The 26,205-nt window shown below is 57.7% G+C and overlaps 1 protein-coding gene across 1 annotated transcript in view; it reads right to left on the reverse strand.

Moving 5' to 3' along the window:
• The window catches only part of LOC135272757 (obscurin-like), a 64,785-nt gene that overhangs the window by 25,822 nt on the left and 12,758 nt on the right, over positions 1–26,205 (reverse strand). The window contains 36 exon segments of the mRNA XM_064371349.1: positions 110–246; positions 367–399; positions 402–485; positions 1,239–1,309; positions 1,639–1,699; positions 2,199–2,417; positions 2,580–2,678; positions 2,920–2,952; positions 3,636–3,763; positions 3,765–3,831; positions 4,940–5,064; positions 5,308–5,386; positions 7,120–7,401; positions 8,508–8,576; positions 8,579–9,374; positions 12,026–12,399; positions 13,111–13,392; positions 13,530–13,601; positions 13,604–13,816; positions 14,359–14,640; positions 16,087–16,365; positions 16,649–16,733; positions 16,845–17,041; positions 17,759–17,894; positions 17,897–18,045; positions 18,608–18,782; positions 18,785–18,891; positions 18,982–19,248; positions 19,513–19,560; positions 19,563–19,778; positions 20,743–20,775; positions 20,778–21,005; positions 21,110–21,404; positions 22,345–22,568; positions 23,023–23,295; positions 25,911–26,177. Of these exon segments, the coding sequence (XP_064227419.1) occupies positions 110–246; positions 367–399; positions 402–485; positions 1,239–1,309; positions 1,639–1,699; positions 2,199–2,417; positions 2,580–2,678; positions 2,920–2,952; positions 3,636–3,763; positions 3,765–3,831; positions 4,940–5,064; positions 5,308–5,386; positions 7,120–7,401; positions 8,508–8,576; positions 8,579–9,374; positions 12,026–12,399; positions 13,111–13,392; positions 13,530–13,601; positions 13,604–13,816; positions 14,359–14,640; positions 16,087–16,365; positions 16,649–16,733; positions 16,845–17,041; positions 17,759–17,894; positions 17,897–18,045; positions 18,608–18,782; positions 18,785–18,891; positions 18,982–19,248; positions 19,513–19,560; positions 19,563–19,778; positions 20,743–20,775; positions 20,778–21,005; positions 21,110–21,404; positions 22,345–22,568; positions 23,023–23,295; positions 25,911–26,177 (6,485 nt within the window).

The following is a 26,205-nucleotide window of genomic DNA, read 5'->3' on the forward strand; positions in this document are numbered from 1 at the left end:
CTGGAGTCTGATGGGAGTCCTGCCTCCTGAGCACCCTCCACCCTGCACCTCTCTTCAGGAGGGTCAGAGCCTCTCCCTGCCCTGCTCCCAGAGGGTTCCAGCCACCTACCTCACCTCAGGCATCCCCGTCCTCTGACTCCGAGGAAGACCCCCGGACGCCTGAGGACGGCCATGATCGGCCGTGCCAGGGGAACGCAGATGGCGTCTTGGACTCATCACTGTCGCCTCCGGGCACCTGTAGCTTGGCTGGGGGTGCAAGGATTATGTCATCCTGGCTGGCTTCTGGGTCTCCAGGGCTCAGGGGCAGGCCAAACACCCACCATGGACACACCCCAGAGACCTGGCACGCGGGCCACTGCCCCTCACCCTGCATGATCTTGGCCGATACCATCTTGGTGGGGAGATCAGTTTCTGCAGGAACTCCTCTGTGCCTACCTTGGTGAGGGATAGGTGGCCCAGGGCCTCCTTGGCAGCCAGAGGCTCTCCTGGGGGGTAAAAATGCTCTGCTCAGGCGGCTGCATGCCCCTCAGATGTGCAACAAGCACCCCATGCTGCAGGCCGGTCCTGGGCCCTGGGAGCCAATGGTGAACAAAGGGCCGAGGCCTCCCTGGCATGGTGCTGATGTCCAGCAGGGAGATGATGAGACTGTGGCTGGCAGGGCACGGGCTGGTGGGAACCCACCAGGATGAGGAGTCACTCTGGCTCATGAGCATCAAGCCAAGGCATGACCAAGGGGCTGACAATGTCCAGAGACAGGGCACAGCAGGAAACACCAGGGGACAGTAGATGAGGGGTGCTGGGGACAGAGCTGGCAGAGGCTAGACCGGCGCATGAGGCTGCAGGAGGAGCTGTGGGGCCAAAGCGGGGCTGTGCTGCACTGTTCTCAGTGCCTGGCACCCAGCTGTCTATACAGCCCTCTGGATGTGAGCTCATGTCCAGGGCTGGCCCAGGGACCCCACAGGCTCCCGGATCCACAGGGATCAGACGTGGCTCCAACACTAACCATGCCTCAAGTCTAGGCCACAAGAACATGGGTCGGTCCTGGCTAAATGAGCAGGTGTCCTGGAGCTACACTGCCCAGGAGGGGCCTCTGAGGCCTGGAGCCACCCCCATGCAGCCTCCTCCCTGCCCCTCAGCATCAGGGGCTCAGCCACCCCTGGGCAGCCTCCTCCCTGTCCCTAGCATCAGGGGCTCAGCCACCCTGGCCCCTCGCAGGCACGCACCCACCCTGATCATACCTTTCCTCTGCCCCGCAAGGTCAGCCAAACCCACAGGTTCCAACCCCTGTGCTGAGACGGCTTGTGTGGTCCTAAATGGGTGAAAGGAGTGTCCTGAGGGGCCTGAGCTGGACCCCACCACCCTCCGTCCTTTAAGCTCCTGACAAAAAGAGGGTCTGGAGGCTGCAGGGAAAGGGGCTCCATGCCAGAGAGGCCCCAGGGAAGCCCTCATTTTGCAAGGGAGAAACTGAGGCACAGAGAAGGAAGAGAACTAGCCAAGCCACATGGCCTGCATGGGGCAGAGCCAGGACATGCTTGGGGACAGGTGGCCTCCCCAGGGGCAGCACTGTCCTGTCCCCCACTCCTACAGTGCCCTCCCTGACCCAGACTGGACTAGCCTCCAGGGACAGCCCTCACTCACCCCTGCAGGAAAGTGGAAATCAGCGCTTCCTTCACTTTCTCCTGCTCCTCTGCTTTAGGCACTGTCAGGAGGACCGGGTGAGCCATCGGGATGGGGCTTCTGACCCCAGCACATCTGATTCTGGGTTTGGACTGGGTCCCTCCAAAGCCCTGAGCAGGGGCTGTGCCCGAGCCCACCTCCCCAACCCACCTCCCCAACCCACTCTTGGCCTGAGGTCACCCCAACAGTGATGGGAGGGGAATGCGTTCTCCTGTCCTCCGAGGGGCTGAGCAAGGAATAGGACACGGGGGCTTCAGGAAAAGTCCCTGAACCTGGTGGTGCGGAACCCACAAGGGCCTGGGCCCAGAGAGGACTCTGAGGCTGAAACCCACCAGCACCACCAGGGCTTGACCCGTCTTAGGGTCTCTGTGGTGCTGTAGGAGAATGAGAAGAGGAAAAAGGGGGTCCCACAGGGTCCTGGCCCAGATGGTGGTGATGAGCCATGTGCCCCGAGGAGACCCCAAAGCCACCCAGGGCCTTCCTCCCATGCCCCAGCCCTCCGCCCCCCACTCCCCACTCATGACCAGAGATGTGCAGGCTGGTGGAGCAGACGGCCTGGCCGGCAGCATTGCTGGCGATGCACGTGTAGGTGCCCTGGTGCTCCCGGCCCATGTCCAGCAGGACCAGGCTGTGCTGCTGTGCCGAGCTGGCCACGGTGTAGCCCAGAGTGTTGGGAACAATCCACAGCACGCCCCTCTCAGCTGCCTCCCTGACCCAGTGCACGGTGGGTGCCGGGCATCCTGAGGGCGGGTGAAAGGGTGGGAGGTGTACCCCATCAGGAGCGGGGCCTCTGGAGGTGGAGCCCTTCCTGTGGCCCCCTGGGGGAGATGTGAGTGGAAGGGGGCACTTCTGTCCCATCCCAGGGGTGATCTTCCCACGGCCGAGGGTGGGAAGTGCCCTACCTTCTACCTTCACAGAGAAGGTGATGCTGGAGCCTTTCTTCACTTTCTTGGGGGTGAACCTCTCCAGGATTTGGGGTGGCACCAGCTGCTCACACACATCTGGAGGGCACAGGGCAGCTGCTGGAGACTTGGCACGGCCCCCACCGCCTGCCTCCTGGTCCCCGACAGTGCCTGCAGGCCCCCAGGTGGCTCTCCACAGACAGCACCTGGACAGCACCATGCTGCTCTCTCCCTGAGCCAGCCCGTGGCCACTCACATCTCCACTTCAGCCAGCACTGGGCTCAGGCCCTCAGCGCCCACAGCCACCTGGATGCTCCCTGCCCGCCTGGGGCTGCCTTACCTGATGCAGGCTTCTCTTCAGGTTCATCGGGGCCTGAAAGAGACACTGGAGTCAGACAGCCGGCACCCAGGGGCCCCACCGTGGCTCCTACCCAGCACTGTGTGGATACCCAGCAGTTCCACTCACCGTGGTGAGGGAATGTGAGGGCAGCACTGCCCCCAGGCAAACGTCCTAACCCCCGCCTGAATGCCAGGCCATGGAGCTCTGGAACCCCACGTTCAGGTGACAGAGGCAACAGACCGTGTGGACCACCACCCACCCTCACCCTGCCATAGATGCCACAGAATGCCACTGCTCAGAGCAGCAGGGGACTCCCACCCGGGGCCACAGGGGAAAGCCACAGCAGTGGCAGGACGGGTTTGGGTGAACCTTGGAATGATCTCTCAGTGCTTACAACTTTTTGAACGATAAGGAAGTAGGGATCTCTAGTCCCATGCTACCACTGGCTCTGGCTGTGTGCGGGTCTACCTAGAGCCACAGGGCTGACTCACTTTTCTGGGTCAGTTTCAACCTCCAGCCTGCCCATCGGTCAGGACAGAGGGCTGCACACCCACTCCCTGCAGGGCCGACTTGTGGCCGCCCGTGCCACTCTGTATGAAGGGGTGATGGCCACTGACCCCCACTGAGGGCCTGAGGTGGCAGGGTTGCAGGGTGTCAGCCCTGGCCAGGATGCTGGCCAGTGCCCAAGGCTCTGCCCGGGACCCAGGAGCACCCACCTTGGACCAGCAGCCGTGCAGATGAGTAGGCGGCACCCGTGGCATTGCCGATGTAGGCTGCGTACTGGCCAGCATCCTTCCAGGTGACCGAGATGACCTCCAGGGTGTGCAGAGTCTTCTTGTCAGTCGTGGATGTGGTCGGATGCGGTCAGGGGCTGGCCGTCTTTCAACCAGTGTAACCTGGGAGCTGGGTAGCCTGGGCCACTGGAGGGGGAGTGGTCAGCCTGGGCTACCACCCATGGGCACTGTGCCCTCCAGATGGGAGACAGACCCAACACCAGTGACGCAGCATTGGCCTCCCACACCCAGGCAGCATGTGGTGGGGGGGACCCTGCAAGTACCATCGTAAAGGTCTGAAGCCGCAGCCTGTTCCCAAATAAATATTAATTTAGAAATGTAGGCACACAGTTATTCCTTTACATAATCATATATAATTTTATAGTTACTTATAAAGATATATACTCAATATAACCTTTAATTTTACTAATGACTATCGGGTTACGAGGCATGGAACTGAGGTGACATTGTGAACAAAGTGACCCTTAGGCAAGGTGCTCTAAGCCGTCTGTCACGCCCTCATAAGGGCTGCTGGAGGGTGCCTCAGCTGTGCAGCAGCGCCAGCACTGGGAAAGCATCCGCTGCTTAGCCAGCTAGGGGAGGAGATGTCCAAATGGCCGAGACGTCTCCTTCCTGGGGAAGTTAGGAGAAAACTCCGCTCCTCCACGCTCTTGTGGCAAGGGCTGATGACTGTCAGGAGCCCACAGACCTCCGGGGGCTCAACTGTCTCTATGTGAGGCTGTGCTTCAGCAGTCACGTTCCCTGTCCACTCTCACACCCCGCTTCTGCACCTGGTTTCTCTTTTTCTCAGAAGACAAGGATGCATGAGGTTTTCTCGCCTCGGCTACGTGAAAGTCCTGGGCCCCCTATCTCCAAGACACATGATTTACCTGACCCCCAACACCGACCACCATTACCTCATGCTGCCTACCTGCCCCCTGCTTTGTACTTAATAAAAGAGCATCCAGGCACTCGGGGCCACTGCAGGTCTCCGCGCTTTGGTTGGCAGTGGACCCTGGGCCCAAACTGCCTTTATCTCTGTGTCTGTGTCTTTTATTTCCACAGTTTCTTGTCTCTGCACCAACAGGGAGGGGCTCACAGAACCCTCCAGGGCTGGACCCTATACAGCAGGAATGAGTGACCGCCTGACCCCACTGCCCGGGTCTCCTTTCACTTGTGGCTGACGGGGGACAGCTCCTTGACCTCCATCCCGCCATGGCCGTGTCCCCACTGCCTTTCCCTCTCACCTTTCACCTTGAGCTGGAACTTGGCCAGGCATGCGCCAGGGGCCGCCTGGAGGTCTCTCAGCTCCTCTAGCACCTGGGGCAGCTGGCCTTCATCACTGGTGGACTCTGTCCCCTCCTGCTCCTGGCTGGCATGAGGACAGAAAAGGCGGTAGCCGTGAAGCAGGGCAGGAGGGGAGCGGAGGGGATTCGGCATGGATGACATTGGAAGCCCCTGTTTGCTCACTCAGTGGACAGAGACCACCGGGGCGTGAAGAAAGCCTCCAGTTGTGCATCCTGTCAGCCCAAGCCCGGCCCTCACCTAGCACCGTCACTCCCTGAGAGGCCCTGCAAGGTCAGTCTGGGGCACAGCCCACCTCTGCAGCCCCTACCTGGACAGGTAGCCCTGGGCACTGAAGTAGGACGAGGTCTCCGTGGCATCTACTGCAGTTTCGTAGTCTGTGCTTGTCACTGGGGGAGGAAAGGGAGCTAGAGCAGCGCCTGCCACCCCACCTGCCCCAGCACAAGCTCTGGCACCAGGACAGCGTCAGCCCTCAGATGTCCTGACTACACAGCCCTGCCTGGGAGCCACTTAGACTTTGGAGCTGGGACGTCACGGGGGGAACAGCGGCATTGCTGCCTCTCCACCCCGGGCTGTTACCAGCCACATTCCTCAAGGCCTCTAACCAACTACAAGCCTCTTTGACACAGCAAACTAAATACTGGATGATCCAGAGGCCTCAGAAGAAACAGTGATAGTGGTAGAACCTTCCAGTTCCATCCTACTAGGGAACAAGGGGATGAAGAGATACAGGCCTCAAACCATTCTCAGCAAACTAACACAGGAACGGAAAACCAAACACCACATGTCCTCACTCATAAGTGGGAGCTGAACAATGAGAACACATGGACACAGGGAGGGGAACATCACACACCGGGACCTGTCGGGGGTGGGGGCTAGAGGGGAGAGAGCATTAGGAGAAATACCTAATGTAGGTGATGGGGCGATGGGTGCAGTAAACCACCATGGCACGTGTATACCTATGTAACAAACCTGCATGTTCTGCACGTGTACCCCAGAACTTATAATAAAAGAGACACAGTCCTCAAAATCAGCAGCTGGGACTTGTGTTTCTAGTCAAGATGGAGTGACTGGGACTGGACTTACCCTCACTTATGGAATAAATGTTTGGGTAGCCCCCAAAGACCATATGCTGAAATATCAGCCCCCCATGGATGAAGAGGTGGGCCCTTGGGAGGTGGATAGGGGTGGGGCGCCCATCAGTGGGATTACCGCTCTTATAGAAGGGACCCCAGAGAGGGCCTGCTCCTGCCTTCCCTCATGTCCCTGCATGATATAGTTTTTCTTCTATAATAAATTTCTACTCTTCTTCTCTAACCTGCTATGAATCCTATCCATTGGAAGTTCTACCATCTCTAGATAGAGAAAAACCAAGTTCTACTTGGGTTTTTAAAATATATTCTATGTCTCAACATCACTAATCATCAGGGAAATGCAAAGCAAAACCACAATGTGATACCACCTCACTCCTGCAAGGATGGCCATCATCAAAAACCAGTGATGTTGGTATGGATCAGTGATCAGGGAACACGTCTGCACTGCTGGTGGGAATGTAAACCGGTGCAGCCGCTATGGAACAGTGTGGAGATTCCTTAAAGAACTAAAGGTAGAACTACGATTTGTTCCAGCAATCCCACTACTGAGAATCTACCCAGAGGAACACCAGTCATTACTCAAAAGATACCTGCACACGAATGTTTATAGCAGCACAGTTCACAACTGCAAAATTGTGGAACCAGCCCAAATGTCCATCAAGCAACGAGTGGATAAAGAAACTGTGGTGTGTATCCACATGATGGAACACTACATAACCATACCAAGGAAGGAATGAACAGCATTTGCAGTGACCTGGATGAGACTGACAACTATTATTCCAAGTGAGGTAACCCAGGAATGGAAAAACCAACATCCCCTATTGTCATTCATATGTGGGAGCTCAGCTATGAGGAGGCAAAGGCATAATGATGCCTGAGCTCCCAGAGAGCTTTCCAACAGCCACAAGACACTGAGGCCCCAAATCCTGCCTGGCCTGAGATGAATGCTCTCTCAACCATCCTCAAGCCGAACTCAGGAGTCCCTACACCACCAACCTGGAGACACCAAATCAGACAGTAGCACTCACAGTCCACACAGAGCTCGGCCTTGGTGGAGGAGACCCCCACGCTGTTCTCAGCCAGGCAGTGGTAGACGCCCACGTCTGCTGGCACCACAGCTGTGATGATGAGCTGAGGGCCACCCTGCTGGTCTTCATTAATCATGTAGTGGTCATTCTCCTCCAACAACTTCCTATCCTTGAACCAGTGCACACTGGGCATGGGTTGACCTGTCACCATGCAGTCAAAGCTCACAGGATACCCATCCTGCACTTCTTGGTTCTGAAACTCGGTCAGGAACACTGGGGCAGGGAAAGATGGGTGAGTTAGCCCCAGGGAACAGTGATCATGTCCGGCTGCCACATACAAGCGAGTCACCACCAGAGGAAAGGTTTGACACACAGGGCGTACAGAGCAATCATTCACACGGGAGCATTTGAAGACCCTGACAGCTAAACAGAATGGTGTCTTTGCCTGCTAAGCCTCTCTCTCTTCCTTGTTCTCTAAGAATTCTGCTTGCCAGCTTGCTTCCCAAGTTACTTTGAGGCAAAAGGGAGAAGGGGCTGGAAACAGGGAGGAAAAGGGAGGTAAAGCAAAGATAAAGACTGTGTGGTCTGTAAGTCCAGGAGGAGCAGGTGAGGGATTCAAAGCAAGGGGGAGGCTCAAAATTGGAGAGAAGTTTCAAGAAATAACACTGTGGGATATTCATCATACCCTCTTTAACATTCCTAGAGAGATACAAGTAAATAGGGAAATGGCTTTTCAATTACTCCTAGATGCTTGAATGGGAAATGGTATGCAGACTGGACCATGAGGAATGCAGCATTTTATACAGGTTACATTTCAGTCTCATTTAAAAAATAAAATTCTAGAGTGAGTACACATGACCTTTGAACAACAGGCCCTTGAACTGCTTGGGTCCACTTATATATGGATTTTTTTCAACCAAATGTGGATTAAAATATACAGCACTTGTGGGATGCAAAACCCTGTATAGGGAGGGCTGATTTTCATGTATACAGGTTCTGCAGGGCTCATCTGGGGACTCGAATATGTGTGGATTTGGGTACCCATGAGGGTTCTGAAATCCATCCTCTGTGTATACCAAGGAACAACTGTCATTTCACACATGTGAAAGCTGAGGCACAGAGATGCTAAGCAGCTTCTCCCAAAGCACACAGCTAATAAGAGACGGAGTTGGAGTTCAAATAGATTTTAACCTCTATTTAACCTCAAAGTCAGAGCTGTTCACACCCCAGAGGGCTGCACCTGCAAAGAGCCCAACGGTGGGCACAGGTAACCCCTTGAGCTTGCAGCAGACTCTGGACACAACTTGCCTTATTCCTTCTCCCCTGCCTCCCCCTGCCTCCTCACCCTGGCTCTGGACCCCAGACTGAAGCTCATGCAGACTCACCAGCATCAGAAGTCAGCAGGCTGGGCGATGGCTCTGGAGGCACCCCAGGTGCAGGGGCCTCCTTGCTGATGTCATCTCCACCCTCCGGGGCCTCTGCTCTACAAGGTTGATCTCCACTCCGATGCCTAGCATGGCAAACATCTCCTGGAAGCACGTTACCACCTGGCAGGCCTCGGTAAGTACCTAAAAACGGATGCGGACGAAATGCTCGTCTTTGTGGTATGTCTGCCGGTCTGCAGGCTCCTCTGGCTCTGCAGGGCCCTCATCTGCACTCAGGAAGAGCTCCTCACCTGAAACCTCGGCCGAGCTCTTGGTGCGGAAGAGCCGGTGCAGCCGCCGGGCAGCCCGGCAGAAGGTATTGTCCAGCTCACCCCCAGAGGAGCTCTCGGCCTCACTCTCTGTCCCACTGACCACCACGCAGGCACTGTGGGCTACCTGGCCAAACTTGTTGCTCACCTGGCAGGTGTAGTGGCCAGCATCAGCACGGCCTAGGCCAGTAATCAGCAGAGAGCAGGTACCATCCCCAAGCTGGTCGATGTGATGGTGCTGCCCATCGAACAGCTCCACACCGTGCTTCAGCCAGCGGGCTCGCACATCTGCCTTGCTGGCCACGACACACTCCAGCCGCAGGGTATCCCCCACCTGTGCCTCAGTGTCCCCAGATGTGTGGGAGAACACGGGCCCTTCCTGCTGCTTCATCTCTTGCCAAACCTTGTAGCCCTTAAAGGTGGCCTGGATCTTCACAGCTGCCTTGTCCACTGAGGGATCACCCAGGTCTTTGGTGCTCAGGTCTCCCAGTGGTGGGCGCACAGCAGCCAGTGGTTCCTGCTGCTCCTGTAGCTTCGCAGAGGGCGCTGCTGGGGCCCCGACCTGTGGGCACAGAGCCTGATGTCATGAATAGGGAAACTGAGGCCAGAAACAGGGCAGGACTAGCACAGGACACATGGCGGGGACAGCTCCAGGTCTCGCTCCAGTATGCCCTTTTTCCTCCTACCAACTGGACCCACACTAGCTTCGACTGACCTAGATGTCCGACAGCACCACCCAAAAGGCAAACCCACTTCCTGGAAATCGCTTTACACGGTCACCCAGACGGGGATGAACAGGGTTGTGAAGATCACCATGAAGAGGCCAGTTCCAACTCTTCAGGCAAAAATTTTAACAGTCAGGTGGGTATATGGCTGGGTGGGTGCTGGGTGGATGGAGAGATACACCGATGAACGGAGGGTTGAATGGGAGAACAGGTGTGTGCATGGATGGGTGGGTAGGTGGCTGGCAGATGAGTGAATGGTTAGACAGACGGTGGTATGGGTGGATGGGTGGGTAAATGGGCTGGCAGATAAACAGACAAGCAGGTGAACAAGTACAGGAATAGATCATGGACGAATGGCGGATGGATAATAAACAGCAGATGAATGGAGTTGCATGGTTGTATGGGTGGGTAAACAGGCTGACAGATAAATCAATAAACAGGTGAACAGGCACAGGAGTGGCACATGGATAGCAGATGGATGGATGAATGGAAGTATGCTGGGTGGATACATGAATGGATAGTGGGTAGACAGATGCAAGTCAGAGAGAACGATGCATGAATAGATGAAAAGAAGGAAGGATGGATGCATACAAGGATGGACAAGTGGAAGGACGGTAGATGGATGATGAATGGATACATGCATGGATGAACACATGGAAGGATGATGGACAGATGATGAATGGACAGACAGTAGGACGATGAATAAATGATGGACGGATGAGTACATAGATGGCAGATGGGTGGATGAATGACTAGATGGAAGGAAGAATGTGTGCATGGACGGATAGATGGTGAATGGATAGATGGAAGAAAGGAAAGATGAACATATGGATGAACAGATGGCAGGTGAATGAATAGATGAAAGTAAAGGGAGATGGACACATAAATAGATGGGTGGATGAAAGGAAAAAAGAAAGAATGCATGAATGGATGAATGAATAAAAGGAAGAATGGAAACATAAATGGATAAATGAAAGGAAAAATAGATGCATGGATTGAAGGATGGATGGTGGATGGACAGAAGAGAATAAATGCATGCATTGATGGATGGCTCACATATGGGTGGATGGAAGGATGGATGGATGATTAATAGATGAAAGGAAGAAAAGACAGAAGCATGAATGGATTGGTGGCAGATGGATGGATGAATGGATGGATGGATGTAGATGGATAATGAATAAACAGATGAAAGGAAAGAAAGACAAATGTATGATTGGATGGATGGTAGAAGGATGGAAGGATGGGCAGATGAATGCATGAATGGATGGATGGCAGATGGATGGATTCACAGAATGAATATGGATGGGTGGATGGAAGGATGGATGGATGCAGAAATAAGTGGATGAATGGTAGGTGGATGGATGGATGACGAATAGATGAAAGGAAGCAAAGACAGAAGCATGAATGGATCGGTGGTGGACGGGTGGATGGAAGGATGGATGAATGGATGGATGATGGTAGACGGACGATGAATAAACAGATGAAAGGAAAGAAGAACAGATGTATGAATGGATGGACGGTAGAAGGAGGAAAGGATGGAAAGATGGATGCATGAACGGATGGATGGCAGACGGATGAATGGAAGGATGCATAGATGGATGAATGGTAGATGGTGGGTGGAAGGAAGAATGGATGGATGCACAGATAGGTGAATGAATGGTAGATGGATGCACGAACGGATGGATGGTGGATGGACAGATGCATGGATGGGTACATGGAAGGAAGGAAGGAAAGATGGATAAATGGGTGCATGGATAGATGGATGAATGGTAGATGGATGCATGAATGGATGGATGGCAGATGGATGAATGGATGAATGGCAGATGGATGAAAGGAAAGATGGATGGATGGATGAATGGATTGATACATGGATGGATGGTGGATGGACAGATACATGGATGGGTACATGGAAGGAAGGAAGGAAAGATGGATAAATGGGTGCATGGATAGATGGATGAATGGTAGATGGATGCATGAATGGATGGATGGCAGATGGATGAATGGATGAATGGCAGATGGATGAAAGGAAAGATGGATGGATGGATGAATGGATTGATACATGGATGGATGGTGGATGGACAGATGCATGGATGGGTACATGGAAGGAAGGAAGGAAAGATGGATAAATGGGTACATGGATAGATGGATGAATGGTAGATGGATGCATGAATGGATGGATGGCAGATGGATGAATGGAAGGATGAATGGATGGATGAATGAATGGATTGACACGTGGATGGATGGTGGACAGATGCATGGATGGGTACATGGAAAGAAGGAAGGAAAGATGGATAAATAGGTGCATGGATAGATGGATGAATGGTAGATGAGTGGATGAATAGAAGAAAAAATGATAGATGAACAGATGCATATATGGGTGGATGAATTGTGGATGGATGAATAGCGCATGCATGGATGGATGGATGGAGGGATGGAAGGATGGTGAAGGTCTCAGACCTCTCCTTGCAGGCCAAGTTGGGGTGCTCACCTTGCTGACCAGTGGTGATGTGCCTGGCCTCCCAGCCTTCCTGAGGTAGGTGACCAGGGAAGGGGTGCCTGCCCGGGACTCATCATCAGAGCTGGTGTGTGAGAGGTCAGCTTCTCCGGTGCGTGCCAGCTCATTGGCCATGGAGTAGCCTTTGGAGAAGTCAGGTGCCACCTCCTCTGCCTCCTGTGGCAGGTGCTGCGAGTGACCATCCTCCTCAGGCAGCTCGCTGATGGAGTCCAGCGTGGGCTCACGGCTCATGTGACGCTTTCAAGCCAGGGCCTCCCACAGCAGGTGCAGGTCGTCCTCCTGAGCTGCCTCGGGAGGCAGGCTGGGCTGCGGGTGGGCCTCATCCACAGAGGCTGGGCTCAGCACCACTGAGGAAGGCAGGAGACGGGTCAGTGGGCTAGGACACAGCTAACACCCCAGACCCACCTCAGCTGCTAATCAGTATGTGGCTGGGCTGTGGCTTTGCTAGGCCTCTCTCCCCACCTGGCACTGGCTACTTCAGATGGCACAATCTTTGCAAGTCTCAGAGCCCCTGAGCCTCAGCTCTCCCACCTGGAGTGGGGCCTCAGTCTACCTCCCTGTACAGGACATGTGATGCCCGGAACAGAAAAGGACTCTGCAAAGGCAAATTGGGCTGACTTGAGCCCTTCTGATCCTGCTTCTGGGATAGAGCGCCTAGACTCATGGGAGTGCTGGCTGCCAGACAGCGGGGCCCAGGCTCAGAGTGCAGGGGATGGCCCTCAGAGTGTGGGGTGGCTTGGAGCACCGGGAGTTGCAGGGAGTTCAGAATACAGGGGATGTTTGTGTACAGGGCCCAGAAGCTTAAAGGGACCAGAATAGGAGAACCAAGCGTTGCACCAGCCAGGATCTGCTCAGGGACAGGCAGGCTGTCCTCGGCAGTCAAGGCTCTGCACGTGGGGTTTGCCGCATCTCCCTACTGAGCCTCGGCCTCTCCCATGTGGCGGGGTCCTCAAAAGGACCCTCAGCCCTTCCCTGAGAGAGCCTGTGAGAAGGCGGGCAAAGCTGCACCCCCACCCAGAGCTCCCCACCCTGGAACTGGGAGGACAGGGCCAACGCACCCTGGAAGGTGGCAGCCTCGGGGCAGGTAGAGCCCTGGGCCAGACCACAGTGGTGCTCACCCTCGTCTTCTGCCGTGAAGCCCTTGATCACCAGCATCTGTCGCCGACCCTGGGAGACGACTTTGAAGCGCCCGCTGGGTTGGATGCGCTCCGTCCCTTTGTGCCAGAAGACCTCGCCAGCTTCAGCGGCCACCTCAAGCTCCAGACAGACATCCTCACCAGCTGCCACCTGCCGGCTCTTGAGAGTTGAGGGCTGGGGAGGCACAGGCTTTGGTGGCTCTGCTGGGAACAGCGTCCATGGAGGAGGACAGGCCCCATCAGCAAAGATGCACCCAGAGCGCAGGCCCCACCCCGAGGCCCCCCTCCCTCCTCCAGTTTGTGGAGGTTGTGAACTCCCAGGTCCCAGCGCAGCAACTCACCAAGCAGCACAGTCTGGCACAGGTGCATTGGCTCCCCGGCGCCCGCAGGGCCCATGGCTGCCACACAGAAGCGTAGGTCTCCCCGGGGGCAAGGCCATCCACCACACACTCGGGTCCAGGTACCAGATCTTGGCAGAGCCGCCACTGGCCTGTGGCCCCCTCCTTCACCTCCATGCGGTAGCCACAGAGACCACCGCCTCCATCGCTCGTGGGAGCCGCCCAAGACAGTGTCACAGCATGGCCACTGCGAGCCACCACCTCAGCATCCTCTGGGGGCTCAGGGAGGCCTGCGGGAAAGGGGGACCGGTCAGGGGGCGGCTCCCTGTTGGCATGAACAGCCCCTCTGGAGGCCATTGAGCTCTGTAGTACCTGCAGGTGGTTGCACCCTGAGGCTCCGTGCTGCTGTGCCAGTGGCCGACCTGTCTCAGGGAGTGCAGGCTGCTGCCCAGGCCCCGTGGCAGCACACCTGCATATCACATGGAGACTATGCCCGGAGACATCCAGAGTGGAGAGCCCCCAGCAGTCTCTGGGGCCAGAGCACCTCCTACCTCCGGTCTGCCCAGAGCTGGGCTCAGATGTGCATTGGGGGTGGGGGACAGTGAGGAGATGGGGCAGGATGAGGGAACCTTGGCCTCAGGAACCCACAGGGTGGTGGGCTCATGCATGCTTATGCCTGGCCAAGCACAGCCTCCCAAACTCCCACGGTCAGGCCCCTATCTGCAGGCAGCCAACCAGAGGGTGTGGAGTGGGCAGATGCTGCAGAACCCAGCCTGGGACTCCCCCAGACTGACTTGCAAGGGAGGGAGCAGGGAGCTCGCCCACCACCCACCCAGCACAGTGAGCCACGCAGAGGTCACGGCGTTGCAGCAAGCGAAGGTGACCTCCCCGGCATGGTGGGGCTGGGCGTCGTGCAGCAGCAGGGCGCGGTGACTGCCGTCGGCGGTGACCGTCCAGTCGGCATCGTCTGGCTGCACCACCACACCACTGATGTACCAGGACACCTCTCCCACTGGCACCGCCTCGCTGAGCATGCAGGTGAAGCAGGCCTGCTTGCCGGCCGGGACCGCCGCGTCCTTCGGCGGCTCCAGAATCTCCAGGCGCCAGCCTACAGCTGGGCAGGGGAAGGGGTGTGAGGGCGAGGACCTGAGCAGGGGGCCGGTGCCTGGGCTTCAGAGCCTCGCCTCCTCACACCTGCGTGGGTGGGAGGGGTCCAGGAGACCGAAGCTCCCTACCGGCGGTCCCACGACACCCTCTGGCGAGGGCAGCCCAGCCTTCCGTGGGGACACCCCTGCTTGGCCCTCAGCCCTGCCACATCCTTCCTGCCTTCAACCCAGCCTCCCATGGGTCCCAGAGACCAACACGTCCCCTCCAAACTCCGGGGTGCCTCTGATCTAGACGCAGGACGCACGCACCGTGCCACCCCTCCTGGGCCCTGGGCCCGGGGCTCCTACCTGTAAGGTTTGTTCTTGCCGAGTTTAAAATCAAGAAATTTAGGCCAGCACAAAAAGATCCAATGCGAAGGCTTTATTCAGGCTCCCGGGTGAGGTTCTGCGTCCTGCGCCGAGGCCAGAGAAGTCGCACCGACTCCTCTCAGCCGTGGGGTTTTATAGGGAGTGGAGGCGTTTGATTGGTTGTGCCCAAGGTGAGTGGGGCCCGAATGGGACAAAATGGGAGGCGGGGAGTGGAGCCCGGAGGGGACAAAATGGGAGGCGGGGAGTGGGGCCTGGAGGGGACAAAATGGTCTTCGGTAGGTCCTGGTGGGGCTTTTTTCTGGGCTCCCGGTGAGAGGTGTTGTGTCCGAGCTCCCGGCGAGGGTGGGGGTTGTGTCCGAGCTCCCGGAGAGGGAAGGGGGGGTGTCCGAGCTCCCGGGGAGGGAAAGGGGTTGTGTCCGATTTCCCGAAGAGGGAGGAGGTTGTGTCAGAGCTCCCGGTGAGGGAGGGGGTGTGTCCAAGTTCCCAGCGACGGAAGGGGGTGTGTCCGAGCTTCCTGCGAGGGAAGGGGGTTGTGTCCGAGCTCCTGGCGAGGGAAGGGGGTTGTGTCCGAGTTCCCGGCGAGGGTGGGGGTTGTGTCCGAGCTCCCGGCGAGGGAAGGGGGTTGTGTCCGAGTTCCCGGCGATGGAAGGGGGTGTGTCCGAGCTCCCGGAGAGGGACGGGGGTGTGTCCGAGCTCCGGGAGAGGGACTGGGGTGTGTCCGAGCTCCCGGCGAGAGAAGCGGGGGTGTCTGAGCTCCCGGCGAGGGAAGGGGGGGGTCTCAGCTCCCCGCGAGGGCAGGGGGTGTGTCCGAACTCCCGGCGAGGGAGGGGGTGGTGTGCGTCCGTGCTCCCAGCGAAGCAACAGGCCTTATACTACCCACTGCGGAGCGGGTGGTTCCGGGCCTCAGGTGGAAGGGGCCAACCCCTGGTGAACCCTGCCCCTCGTGTCCCTCCCCACAGCCCCAGGGCCTCCACCCCTGACACCCCTCTGCAGCCGCAGCCCCCAGCCCCAGCCCTCTGCAGCCCTGCCCGCCCACCGCAGCCTCTAGTGGGAGGCATCTGGCCCGCCCCGCACCGGCACAGCGCAGTCATCTCGGACTGTGAGGAACGCAGAGGTCAACATGTCCCCGGCCCGGAAGGTCATCCGGCAGCTGTCCTGGGGCTGCAAGTTTTTGAGAAGCAGCAGGTGGCACAGGCCATTCTCGAAGTAGACCACCTCGGCATTCTCTGAGGTGCGCACAGGTTCGTCATCCAGCAGCCAGGTGTGGGTGGCCACCTCGGGCTGGAACAGCCGGCACTCAAACAGCGCCTCACTGCCCTCCAGCACCTCCATGTTTTCCAGCCCCTGCACCACCGTGTTCTTGGCTGCGGGGAGAGGGAGTCTCAGACCAGTCTGCACTTCCAGGGTCCCCACGTCCCCGGGGAGAGCCCTGAAAACTACAAAAAGCCAAACAAAATGCCCCTCCGCAGAGGCTACGTGGCGGGGGGCACTCACTTGGAAAATTGCCAGCCCCAAGACAACATCACTTTTGGAAGTCTTAGATTTCTGCCCCCGACCCGCAGACAGCGCCAATGGGTAGGATATTCTGGTGCCCAGGAAGCTGGGCATCCACAGGCAGAGTGACCGGTGTGGATGGGCACTGCCCACCTGTGACTTTCAGCTGGGCCTCGGAGCTACACATGCCCACGTGGAAGCTGACAGTTCCAGGAGGAGCCCAGCCATCTTGCCAGACCTCAATGACAGGGGCTCATCACCTCCCCAACACACCCGCCTGGTGGAAGACCTTCCCAAATGGAGTGGGAAGCATCCCCATCCTGGTACAAGCAGGTCCCGGGGGCCCCGCCTTGTGCAGGGTGAGCAGGTGGAGTGTGCCCTGCTCCACAGCAATGTCGTTCATCTCGTTGGCCTGCAGGGGCACGCTTCCGAAAGCCCAGAGGGCTTCCTGGCCTGAGGCTCTGGACAGCTGGCACTGGAAGCTGGCATCCTGGCCTTCACTGAGCTGCATGTCCTGCAGGGGCTCCAGGATGCTGGACACAGGGGAGGCATGCGTGTCAGCCTCAGCATCTGAGGTACCCCTTCAATCAGCAGAGTCTCATCATCCTAGGGGATCCATCCCTGGGTATCTTCCCCAAATGCACAAAGATAAGCACATGGGGGCCTGTTCTCAGCTCCCCACTCCAGCTGCAGGCAGAGTCTGCTCTGATGGACGGTGGATGGGTGAATGGATCAATGGAGGAATGAATGGATGGATAATAGGTGGATGGATGGATGGCTGATCAATGGATAAATAGAAGGATTGTGGATGGATTGATGGATTGGAGGCATGAAAGATGGACAGTAAATGGGTGGATGGATGGGTGAATGGATAAATGGATGGATGAAAGGATGGATGACAGGTGGGTAAATGGGACCCGGGTGAGAACTAGAGGAGATGGTGCAGATGACTGATGGCTGAGAGTGGGCTATGGTTTGCAGTGGCCCCAGTTTGCTGCAGCCCCGGTTTACAGTGACCCCGGTTTGCAGTGGCCCCCACGAGGGCCAAGACCCAAACTCCAACACTGTCAACGTATGGGAAGCCCATGCCCACCTACCCCACCAGCCTGGCTCAGCCCACTCTCCCCTGACATTCTGGGGCCACCCTGAAGTGCCAGCTCACAGGTCTACCTCCCTGCCAGTCCCCCAGGCTTCAAAGGCAGGGACCTTTGCTGTCTGTCTCCATCCCCAGTGCAGTCACTGGAGGGGCCTGCCTGCGGCTACCTCTGATAGTGAGCTGGGCGGAGGAAGCGGGGCCACCCATGTGGAAGGAGACAGTGCTGGTGTCCTCAGGTGTCACGCCCTTCAGCCACGGGGTTTGGATGCGGCCATCCCACATGGCCACCTCTGTCACCTCTGTGACAGAGTTGTGGGGCTTTGCAGTGGCAGGCCCTGCAGGCACCACTGCACGTCTGTGGCTCCAGCCCAGGACACCTCGCAGCTGAACTGGACATCCTCGTTGGCTGGCACCTCTGCATCAACCAGCCCCCTCTCAATGGTCACCTCAGGCTCTGAGGGGTGAGGCAAGAGGGTCCCCTTTACCAGCCAAGTAAAAGAGCCCAGGCCAAGCTCCCACGCCCCCTCCTCCAGGAAGCCTTCCTGGGCACCCTCACACTCCTGTGCCACAGCACATCTGTCCCACATGGCTTCCATCCCCCGATGTGCTCACAAGCACAGATCCCGCCATGACAGCTCTTTGGGGACAGAACCTGGGCCGGGGGTGTAGGCCAAGAGGCAGTTGTGTCTGAGGAATCCTTGGGAAGGGGTCGTGGGCTGTCCATTCGCATACCGCAGCCCCACTCTGGCTAGCACAGCAGGGAGGCAAGGCTTGCGGGAGAAACAGGAGCGGTCAGCAGGACACCCACACACCAGCCGCAGGTGGACTTGAGGGGCTACAGCCTGTTTCCCTGCAGCCCAGCTTCTCTCAGAGAGCCCCGACAGGGACGCTGGGAGGTGTGGGAGTGAGGAGGAAGACAGCATGAGAGAAGGGCTCAGGTGCACCCAGAAGGTCACCATGAGGGGTGGATGGCAGGGAGTGGCTCACCCTCTCCTCCGGGAGGCCCCAAGGCTCACCTGTGACCCTGAGGGAGGCAGCGGTTTTCTGGCCACCTGTCACACAGGCATACTCGCCCGTGTCCTTAGACTCCAGTTTGTGGATCAACAGCTCCCGAGTGGCCCCCAGGCTGCTCATCTCATACTTGGGACCCGCCTGCAGCTCCACGCCCTCCTTGAGCCATTGCACTGTGCCCGCTCCCCCCCCCCCCGCTCTGCTTCGCTCAGCTGACAGCACAGCTGGGCTATGGCACCCGTCTGCTGCTCCAGGCTCTGCAGCCAGGTCTTGAACTTGGGCCTGGGGACTGGGGGAAATGCAGGAAGGCACACTTAGTGCCCCTGGCCACTGACCAAGGGTGAAGGGCTGTGGGAGGCAGGGCTGGCGAGCAGCTCACCATGGACAGAGAGGCTGGCTGTGCTCTGCGTGTGGCCCGTGTCGCACGTGTAGTCACCCGTGTCCTCTTGCTCCGCACCGCATACCAGCAACTCTGCAGTGGCCCTGTCCTGCACCATCCAGTACTTGGCACAAGGGAAGAGCTGCAGGGAGCCCTTGCGCCACTCCACACTGGCACCCGCCCGGTTCAGCTTGCAATGCAGGTGTGCCATGTCTCCCTCGTCCACCTCCTGGGGCTGCAGCTCTCGCAGGAACCACACAGGTGCAGCTGCGGGGGAGGAACAGGGCGTGAGGGCAGGTCCCTGAAGGGCTATAAAGGGGAATGCACAGCGAGCATGATACAGGGCAGGGTGGGGAAGGGAACTGCAGAGAGCGGCTATTGGGAAGGAGCAGGGCCTTGGGCTGGGTCCGACCCCCACCTTGTGGAGTCATCTCCTCAATTGGGAACCCCAGGTGGAAAGGCAGCCCCAAGGGTCAGCCTGGAACACTGGAACTGCACTAGATCCTGGGCCAGGCCAGCCTGGAAGCCCACCTGTGACGGTGAGGGTGGCGCTGGTGCTCTGGGAGCCGCAGGTGCAGTATACTTGCCAGTGTCTTCACAAAGCAGGTCCTGTAACACCACCTCCACCATGCAGCCCTGAAGCCGTGGCTCCCAGTGCCCGTCTGCCCGCAGCTCCAGGCCACCCTTGCTCCAGACCACTGTAGCAGTGGGCGCAGATAGCTCACACTGCAGGCTGGCTCTGGAGCCCTCCTCCACCTGCAGACTCTGCAGCGGTTCCTGGAACATGGGGTGTGGGGCTGCAGCAGGCAGGAGGCAGGGGGCAGGGTCAGCTCCAGATCTGCACCAGGCATCACTCTCCAGGCCAGCAGATGAAGGCCTGGGCTCCCCCCAGCTCCCTGGTCTGGCTTCACAGGCGGTGCTGCCTCAGATGGCAGTGGGGACCACTGGTCTGCGATTCGGGAGTGAGGAGGCAGAGCAGTGGGAAAGCAGGGAGGGGCGAGATCTGCCCAGGGCTTAGGAGGCTGGCCTCTCACCCAGGACCCCACCCACAACCCTGCAGGCCCACAGCCCCTAGGGCCCAGGGCAGGGGTGTCTACTCCTCCCTGGTACACAGGTGGGAGCTGGCTGGAGAGCTACTGGGTGAGGCCCTGTGCCCCAGACCTGAGGGCAGAGCTGAGTCCCCCAGATCCCAGGCTGATGCCAGGGCCTGGGGCTATAGGTTCCGTCTTCCCTCCCCGGGCACAGATATATATTCAGATCGCAGAGTGGGGCCGTGGCCCCCAGACTCCAGGGCAGGGACCAGGTCACCTTAGGCCCTCAGGTGCCGTGGGGACTGTTTGCCCCACAAGGCTACACAGAACCAGGGCCAGCATGCAGGGCCCAGGGCTCTAGGTCCAGCCTCCCCTTGCTAGGCACCAGAGGCCTCCCTCCAAGGACATGAGACCCTGTGGCTGAGACTGCAGGGCTCAAATGAAGGCTGGCAGAAAGTTGATTGATTAGGGGGTGATGGGAGGCAGGGGGAAGGCAACGAGGCAGGAATTCCTTCCCTACCACGATGGCTGGTACCCAAGGTCATGTGGCTGGAGCTCAGTACAGACACCAGGGCACAGGATAACATTGGGACCCATGAGCAGAGGGGACAGAGGAAACCGCAGGAGGCAGAGGAAACAAGCACCCGCAAGGAGGTGTGTGGTGCCTGCAACTGCACACGGAGGAGGCCACACACCCACATCAGTCCACGCAGCCACGTGAGGTCATTACCCTTGGCAGTGAGCATGGCTGATGTCCTGTCTGCCCACACACACACGAGTACTCCCCAGTGTCTGCCACAGACAGGCCACGAATCTGCAGCTCACACTTGGTCCCGTCCCACCTCAGGCTGTATCTGTCCCCATCTTTGAGGGTCTCAGACCCCTTCCTCTACTCCACGGGGGCCGCCTCGCTCAGCTCACACCGCAGCATGGCCGTGGCCCCTTCCGTGGCCTCCTTATTCCTCAGTTTCCCAATGAACTGAGCAGGCAGAGCTGCAGGAGGGTCAGACAGACACAGAGAGCACCGTCTTTGCTCCCCTGTGTTGGAGGAGGCAGCATCACTGGGCCACATGGGCAGGGTGGACAGAGACACTGACCTGTCACTGTGAGGGTGGCAGAAGTCGTCTGGTCCCCGAAGGAGCATGAGTACGGCCCGCTGTCCTGCGGCCGCAGGTCCCGGACCACCAGCTCCAGCACAGCACCCTCCTGGCTTAGTCTGTATTTGTCACCTGGCCTCAGGATGCTGTCCCCACAGCACGACTCCACGGGTGCGGCCACAGATGACAGCATGCAGCACAGTGTGGCAGCACCACCCTCCAGCACCTCCAGGTCCTTCAGGGCCTCCCGGAACCGCACCGGCTGGGCTGCGGACAGGCATGGGCTCAGCTCACCCTCCCTGCCCTGAAGTCCACGAGGGGTCCCCAGTAGGGGGTGGAGAGCTGGGGACATTGGCTGCAGGGTGCTGGCAGGCCCACCTCCCCCTTCTCCTGTGGGGCATGTGGCAGGGACCTCAGGACTTCTGGAAAGGGTCAGCTCTGAAGGTGAGGGGTAGAAAGGGTGAATCAAGTGGGAAAACAGACAGGCAGGTGTCAGGGACCTGTGCCCCCCAAATTCACAGGTGGAAGCCCTAGCCCAAACCTCCGACTGTGGCTGTGAAAAGGGAAATAAGGTCAAATGAGGTCACGGTGGGCCCTAAGCCACTGTGGCTGCATCTCCTAAAAAGGGAGATTAGGGCTGTGTGCGATGGTTCATGCTTGTAATCCCAGCACTTTGGAAGGCTGAGGTGGGCGGATCACCTGAGGACAGGAGTTTGAGACCAGCCTGCCCAACATGGAGAAACCCTGTCTCTACTAAAAATACAAACAATATTAGCCGAGCCTGGTGGCACATGCCTGTAATCCCAGCTACTCAGGAGGCTGAGGCAGGAGAATCACTTAAACCTGGGAGGCAGAGGTAGCAGTGAACCGAGATCATGCCATTGCACTCCAGCCTGGGCAACAAGAGCGAAACTCCGACTCAAAAATGAAAAGGGAGGTGGGCACACAGATGTGCAGAGGGATGGCCCTTCAGGAATGCAGAGGTTCTGCAGGGCGGCTCCTGCAGGTGACAGAGGCTAGGGCAGGAGCCAAGCAGGGTGGACCAGGTGCCAGGAAATGCCAGAAAGCACATGGGGACCGGGGGCACCCCACATGGGATGCACGGGAGTCTGGGTCCTCCCGTCTTGGGCTCCTTGTGGGTGCACACACCCTGCCCTGAAGCTGGTGCTGTCTGACAAGAGAGCTGCAGGTGCCTGGCCCGTGGCTGGGCTTCAGGCAGCTGGGGCTCACCATGCACCCTGCATGCATCCACTGTCCTGCAGGGTTGCCCCGGTGATGAGCAGCTGGGCCCGGTGGCCCTCGTGGCTCAGCTGGCACTGGGTGGATGGCCGCAGGGTCTTCCCATCCTTCATCCAGTGCATGGGGATGTCACGGGTGTTGGTCTCACATGGCAGGGTCAAGTCCTCACCCTCTGTGACCGTGGCATCTGTGAGCTCCTGGGAGAAGATGCTTGGCTTCTCTGGGGGGCAGAGAGAGAAGCAGGAGCATGTGGGATGCTGTCACACTGCCACTGCAGGGGCCGATGGGGAAACCCTGGCTCTCGCTGCAGACCAGACAACACCCTGGCTTGGCACCCACCAGTCACCCTCACACTGGGGCCATGCAACAGGCTGTGCAGAGAGCAGGGCAGGCTCCGCACAATCACCCCATCATCTCCTCACCACAGTGAGGGGGCTCCTGCCCTGCGGGGGAATGCAGCCTGGCCCGAGCCACACCAAGCACAGTTCTGCAAACCACGCAGATGAATTCATTCTGAAGGAGCCCAATTCAGCCTTCCAAACTCCCCTGCCCCACAAAAAGCCAATGGGGCCTTCTCTGTGAGCCCAGGGACAACAGGCACTGGCTGAGCTATGTCCGCCTCTCCACCTGGCTGCAGCCCTGAGTGACATGGGCAATGTGGGCATGAAACCCACCAGTGACCCTGAGGGCAGCTGAGGCCTGCTGGTCACCCGCCTCAAAGTAGATGGAGCTGGAGTCCTTAAGTGCCGGCTGCCACAGCGTCAGCACATGGTAGCCCCTGGGCTGGGCCTCAATCTCATTGAGTTCATTCGTATGCAGGGGTGTCTTGTCCAGGAAACAGTGCATAGGCTCGTAGTTGGCAGGGGAGATCTGGCTATGGAAGGTGGCCGAGGAGCCCTCCTGCACATCCACGTCCTCCCGGTCCTCGATGACATGCACCCACTGGCCTGCAAAGGCACAGACTGCTCAGGGGCCCCACACTGTCCAGGGCAGGCTCGGCCAACGGGGCTCCCCAGGGCAGACGCTCCCCATGACAGAGCAAGGTGGCTGTGTTTTAACAAGTTTGCAGGGATGGAACTCCAAAAATAGTAAGTGGGTCAGAGCTGAACGGTCCAAAGATAGTTGTTTGAGGGCCACTCGGAGCCCCGAGCCTACCTCTCTGCACCTCGGGAGTCCTTCTGCAAGGCTTGCTGGGCGAGTCCACAGCCTGCTGAGAACCATGCCAGTGCAGTCCTGCCCTCTTTCCAAGCTGTGCTCCCAGAAGCAGCTGGCTCCCAAACCTGCTAATGCCCGCTGTGTGTGTCATTACAATTGTGCCATGAAATTAACTCTTCTAGTAACAGATGAAACAGGAGTGTGAAAAAAAATATGCCAGGTGCGGTGGCTCACGCCTATAATCCCAGCACTTTGGAGGCTGAGGCAGGCAGATCATGAGGTCAGGAGTTTGAGACCATCCTGGCCAACATGGTGAAACCCCGTCTCTACTAAAAATACAAAAAACTTAGCCAGGCATGATGGCATGTGCCTACAATCCTAGCTACTCAGGAGGCTGAGACAGGAGAATCACTCGAACCCAGGAGGCTGAGGTTGCAGTGAGCAGAAGGCTCGCCATTGCATTCCAGCCTGGGTGACAGAGGAAGACTGTCACACAAAAAAATAAAGCTGCAGTTGTGTTGAAATTTAAATCAAATGATTGGAAGATGGAAAATGTGAATTCCTAGAAATGAGGCTTTTTGCCTGTTGAATTAGGAAGGGTAAGAGACAACCGTTTATGAATATTGAGACAGGCCCTGCATTCAGATTCCTTCTGTGTACACTGTGCCCCCCAGGCATGACTCCACAGAAGCCGACCCTGCCCGGGTGACGCGCATGGACAAAAGCTCTCATCAGTGGATGGCACACATGGAAGCGGCTTGGCCTCCCTGACCAGGCCAGCCCGCATCCTCATATGTTAAACCCTTTTTTTTTTTTTTAAGATGGAGTCTCACTCTGTTGCTCAGGCTGGAGTGCAGTGGTGCAATCTCTGCTCACTGCAACCGCCGCCTCCTGGGTTCACACAATTCTCCTGCCTCAGCCTCCCGAGTAGCTGGGATTAGAGGGGCATACCAACACACTCAGCTAATTTTTTGTATTTTTAGTAGAGACGGGGTTCACTATGTTGGCCAGATGGTCTCAAACTCCTAACCTCATGATCTCCCCACCTCGGCCTCCCAAAGTGCTGGGATTACAGACATGAGCCACTGCGCCCAGCCACTTTTGATAACTTTTTAAAACATTAACTATGGGTACCAAGTTGAGATCATGGTGCTCTACTGTGGTAACAGAATGCTTTCACCAGGGTCACCAAATCCACTGCACAGGAAAAATCAGTGACAATTCCTGGTTTGTGTTACTTCTGATGATCAAGGCTGGGGCCTTTCACATACAGGACCCTGTGAATGCTCTGTGCTCAGACCTCAGTAGGGACCTCCTGCAAACTCAGGTCTGGACACCAGCCCAGGACTCCAGAGCCAAGTGGAGGCTGTGGTGCGGGGGCTGGGCCTCGCCTGCCCTGATGCCAATGTGCCCCATGACCTTGCCCTGGCCATGGACCCACTAACACTTCAGTTTTCTTATCTACAGCATGGAGAGAAGGACAGTTCTCACTCTGCCTGCCACTCAACCACAGAGGCAAACAGTAAGATCAAAAAGCCACCTGCTAGGATCTCAGTGTCCCCCTGGACACTCATGTTGAAACTTAATCCCAATGTGGCAACATAAAGAGTGGGGCTTTTAAGAAGGGATTGGGTGAGCGGGCTCTGCCCTCAGGAATGGATTAATCCATCCATGGATCAATGGCTTAACGGGTTAAAGCACTGTCACGGGAGTGGTGGCTTTACAAGAAGATAGAGAGAGGCCCGAGCTGGCACCCTCAGCCCCCTCCCCATGGGATGCCCTGTGCCACCTCCTGGGGACTCTGCAGAGAGTCCCTGAAGCAAGAGGACCCTCACCAGATGTGGCCCTTGACCTTGGACTTCCCAGTCTCCAGAGATGTAAGAAGTAAATTACTTTCCTTTATAAATGACCCAGTTCAGGTATTCTGTTATAAGCAACAAGAGAAAGACTAAGATGCCAGTGTAACTCTCAATGACAACACTAATGACCGTCAGTTCTTCCCTGCGGGCACCTGAGGCTGCCTGGCACAGCCGAGTCAGGCTGTCCCTCTGGGACAAGGGTGACAGGCTGTATGTGCAGATACATGCAGAGCTCACACATGGGCCAGGCACCTGCGCGCATGAGAGAAACACACAGTGACCGAATAAACACACGCGGAAGTGAGGGCTGGCAGCTCATTCACAGCCATGCTGGAGCCTCAGCGGCCACCCAGGGAGAAACACACAGTGACTGAATAAACACACATGGAAGTGAGAGCTGGCAGCTCATTCACAGCCATGCTGGAGCCTCGGTGGCCAGCCAGGGAGCACCCCACTACCCTCGTGATAGGAAACTGAAGCTGGGCCTGTCCACTGCCAAGTCTCCAGTGCCATTCAAAGCCTGGGCCATGCACACTCGGCCGCCTCACCTTGCACCAGGAGCTGGGCCTGGGTCTGGGCATGGCTGATGTCGCAGGTGTAGGTGTCGCTGTCTGCCTTCTCCAGGGTGCGGATGGTGAGCCACAGGGTCAGGCCCTCCTGGCTGAGCTGGTGCTTCCCTGAGGCCCGAAGCTCCGCGGGGCCATTGTGCCAGGTCACGGTGGCTGTGGGGTGCTCCATCTTCCACGTGAACACAGCTGTGCCTTTCTCCTCCACCTGCAGGTCGGCCAGCTCCTCTGTGAAGCTGTTTGCTTTTTCTGGACAGGGAGATGGAAGCAGAATACG

This window comes from Aotus nancymaae, unplaced genomic scaffold (genome assembly GCF_030222135.1).
Source record: "Aotus nancymaae isolate 86718 unplaced genomic scaffold, 86718_ANA_hifiasm-v0.15.2.pri h1tg000131l, whole genome shotgun sequence".
Lineage (NCBI taxonomy): Eukaryota > Metazoa > Chordata > Mammalia > Primates > Aotidae > Aotus > Aotus nancymaae.